We start from the raw sequence: 1,794 nt of genomic DNA on the forward strand, positions 1-1,794 counted from the left end.
TGGTTATACCCTGAGTAGTCGTCAAGAAAAAAAAGAACTCGTTCCCAGCAAGTCGATCTAACATTTGATCAATAAACATGAGTGGAAAGTGGTCCTTTTTTGTGGCTAGATTTAATTTGCGGTAATCCATACAGATTCTCCACCATGTGGTTGTCCTTTTAGGAATTAACTCATTCTTGCTGTTGGTGATGACTGTCATTCCCCCCTTCTTTGGAACACATTGCACTGGGCTTACCCAGCTGCTATCTGATATAAGGTAAATGATGCCTGCATCAAGCCACTTCACTATCTCTTTCTTCACAACCTCCCTCATGGCAGGGTTCAAACGGCGTTGTCTTTCTATAGATCCTGCTTTTCCCTCTTCAAGACGAATCTTATGCATGCAATACGAAGGACTGATCCCTCGAATATCTGCTAAGGTCCATCCCAAAGATTTTGCGTTGTTTTTCAGGATATGGATACATGCTTCCTTCTTCTCTTTGCTCAGCGAGGCAGATATAATAACTGGTAAAGTGTTATTGCCTCCTAAATAAATATATTTGAGGTGCACTGGCAACGGCTTCAGCTCTAACATGGGTGGTTCTTCTAAAGATGGCTTAATACATTGCGTTGTTCGTTCATATAACTTGATTGTTTCAAAATCTGACCCAATTTGAATTGCGGCGCAATTTTACTCCCACATTGCGCCGATCCCAAAGTCTTCTTCCTCCGATTCTTCTAAGAACTCGTGCCAATGTTCTTCCTGCAATTCCTCAACATATTGACAAGTTTCCATATCACTCGGGTATTTCAACGCATTGAGGACGTTGAACTTAACCTGCTGATCGTTGACCTTTATAGTAAGTTCTCCTTTCTGTACATTGATGAGTGCTCGCCCTGTTACAAGAAATGGGCGACCCAAGATGATAGGTACCTCAATATCAGCTTCATAATCTAATATGATAAAGTCTGTAGGGAAAATGAACTTATCCACTTGCATAAGTACATCCTCTATTTTGCCCTCTGGATGCGTTATTGATCTATCGGCCAACTGCAATGTAATTGTGGTTGGTCTTGCGTTGCCGATATTTAACTTTTTGAAGATTGACAAGGGCATTAGGTTTACACTCGCTCCCAAATCACATAGCGCATTTCCGACTTCTTTTCCCCCTATTGAGCATGTCAATGTGAAATTCTCGGGATCTTTCATTTTAGTGGGGATATTGTTTTGAAAAAGCGCACTACACTCATATGTTAATGCGTCCGTTTCATTCTCCCCAATCTTCCTCTTGTTGGCAAGTATGTCCTTGAGGAATTTCACATAGCTCGGAATTTGTTCCAAAGCTTCTATTAAGGGAATGTTAATATGTAATTGTTGGAGAACATTCAGGAATCTCTGGAATTATTTGCTGTCATCTTTCTTTCTCAGCCTAGACGAGAAAGGTGGAGGATCCCGCCGTACTTCCTGTTCAATTGGCTGTTCATTGAGGTCCTTTGCTTACTGTGTTTTAGGAGCTGGAGGTTGCAGTGACTTTGCATTGGAGTCTTGCTGAGATTCATCCTTTGTAGATGTACTTTCTTCTGAACTGGTAATTCTTTTATTTGTGGTTGAATGGTCATCGTTAATGGTTAAGTCTACTGGTCTTGTTACTGAGTCCAGTACTAGTGGCATGGGAACCGTTGTCTTGCCACTTCTTAATGTCACTGCTTGACATTGCTCTTTACCATTTGGTCCTGATGTTCCCAAGCTACTAGGCAGCGTACCAGGTGTTTTTTTCTTAAGTTCGATCGCAAGCTGTTCAATCTGTACCTCCA

At 41.5% G+C, this 1,794-nt stretch overlaps 1 protein-coding gene across 1 annotated transcript; it reads right to left on the reverse strand.

The window, feature by feature from the left end:
* Positions 1–670: 670 nt before the first annotated feature.
* LOC120087043 (uncharacterized) lies at positions 671–1,189 on the reverse strand. The gene has a single exon (XM_039043887.2). The coding sequence runs from the start codon at positions 1,187–1,189 to the stop codon at positions 671–673; it is 519 nt and encodes a 172-aa protein (XP_038899815.2).
* Between the last annotated feature and the right edge of the window lie 605 nt (positions 1,190–1,794).

The sequence above is a fragment of the Benincasa hispida genome, chromosome 9, assembly GCF_027475165.1.
Source record: "Benincasa hispida cultivar pf3 chromosome 9, pf3_genome.v1.1, whole genome shotgun sequence".
Lineage (NCBI taxonomy): Eukaryota > Viridiplantae > Streptophyta > Magnoliopsida > Cucurbitales > Cucurbitaceae > Benincasa > Benincasa hispida.

Bases quoted from the DNA above. Each gene is read 5' to 3' on its own strand.
- LOC120087043 (XM_039043887.2), bottom strand. From the start codon at position 1,189: ATGAAAGATCCCGAGAATTTCACATTGACATGCTCAATAGGGGGAAAA.